Genomic DNA, 1343 nt, shown 5'->3' on the forward strand with positions numbered 1-1343 from the left:
CTTCAGTGTTTGATCATGCTTTACTGCCATTTTTTGTAATAAGAAACCCTGCAGTAGACTTACTCCCCTCATCCAGTGAATAGGGCCATGTGCCCGAAAGACTTCGGCCTACTTGGAACCATTCAGATTGCCTTATCCTCAAAAGGGAGTGACTGATAGTTCAGTATTGATAGTCTTAAAATAGGTTGCGGTGTGGTGGAAACAGAGTTTTAAAGGAAGAAAATGGTTTGTGTTTCACATATTCTTTGGGTGTTTGGGACAGATTGTACCATCAACACTGAAACGACAACCAAGAGCAGAAGCAGTTCGGCCTCGACCAACTTTACCAAGATCAGAAGGCTCAAGGCCAGCAGAAGACAGGGCTGCCTACAGGCGTGCTCCTGGCACTGGATCAGCTGGCCCCGATAAGAAGGCTGATGTTGGAGCAGGCACTGGTGATGTGGAATTCGTAAGTTCTTGGAGTAATTAAGTCATCACTGACATTTCATTTCTAAATTTTGGCTTTATTGTGCCATTATTGAAAGTTTAAAACTTCTCTCTACTGTTGCAATCTGTGCATTGCCAGTACATAATAATTAATGAAGTTTCAAGTATGAATTTTTGGCTTCATTATGCAGTTACTGAATGAGGCTATTCTTGCTATGATATCTACTGCATTGCCAGTAAAATTTTAGATGTATTGGAGCTGGTGTCCTTTGTAAAACTCAGAACATTTGGTGGAGGTTTATTTGCAGTTTGGTTTTTGTTTCAGCGTGGTGGATTTGGACGTGGAAGAGGAGTCCCACAGTAGATCAGATTCCCTGTAAAATGTATACTTTTATAAATTAAACACAAACATATTGACTGGAGAAATGTTAATTTTGCAATTATTAGTTCCTGTACAAATTTCTATATAGCACAGGCTTGTATGTTATTTATGAGATAATCCTGGTACCCATTGGATAGGAGGTTAAGTGGACCACAGAGCAGGTCTGGACAACTTGGAGAAGAGAAAATTGTAGATTCTACAGGGACTTGAATTCCGACACCTCAGTCATCCAACGTGTAGCCAGTCACTATCCCAGCTCCCATCCAGATTAGTATCAGTACTATATCGTATGAGCTACTATCAGTTTCCAGCATTGTTAAGCAAACCACAAACACCTGATAATCGGAGGAAATGTGATCTTCAGATCAGATACACAATTGAAAAGACTGCTAATTTCAAAGGGATCTGGCAGTGTATTACACTTATTGCTAGCCTCCTGGACTTAATCCTGACCTGACCGAAGAATAGATGAATGGTACATTTCAATCAATTTCTCCATGTAGCTTTGATACAATCATTGTTACAGCAGAGGAAA

At 40.2% G+C, this 1343-nt stretch overlaps 1 protein-coding gene across 1 annotated transcript; it reads left to right on the forward strand.

The window, feature by feature from the left end:
- Window positions 1-184: 184 nt before the first annotated feature.
- On the forward strand, window positions 185-853 carry LOC111871634 (40S ribosomal protein S10b-like; the record flags this gene model as incomplete). The annotated part of the gene is made up of 2 exons (XM_023864867.1): window positions 185-448; window positions 752-853. Coding segments are annotated over 2 exons (303 nt in total), but the record flags the coding sequence as incomplete, so codon positions are not given.
- Between the last annotated feature and the right edge of the window lie 490 nt (window positions 854-1343).

Source organism: Cryptotermes secundus, unplaced genomic scaffold (genome assembly GCF_002891405.2).
Source record: "Cryptotermes secundus unplaced genomic scaffold, Csec_1.0 scaffold10983, whole genome shotgun sequence".
NCBI lineage: Eukaryota > Metazoa > Arthropoda > Insecta > Blattodea > Kalotermitidae > Cryptotermes > Cryptotermes secundus.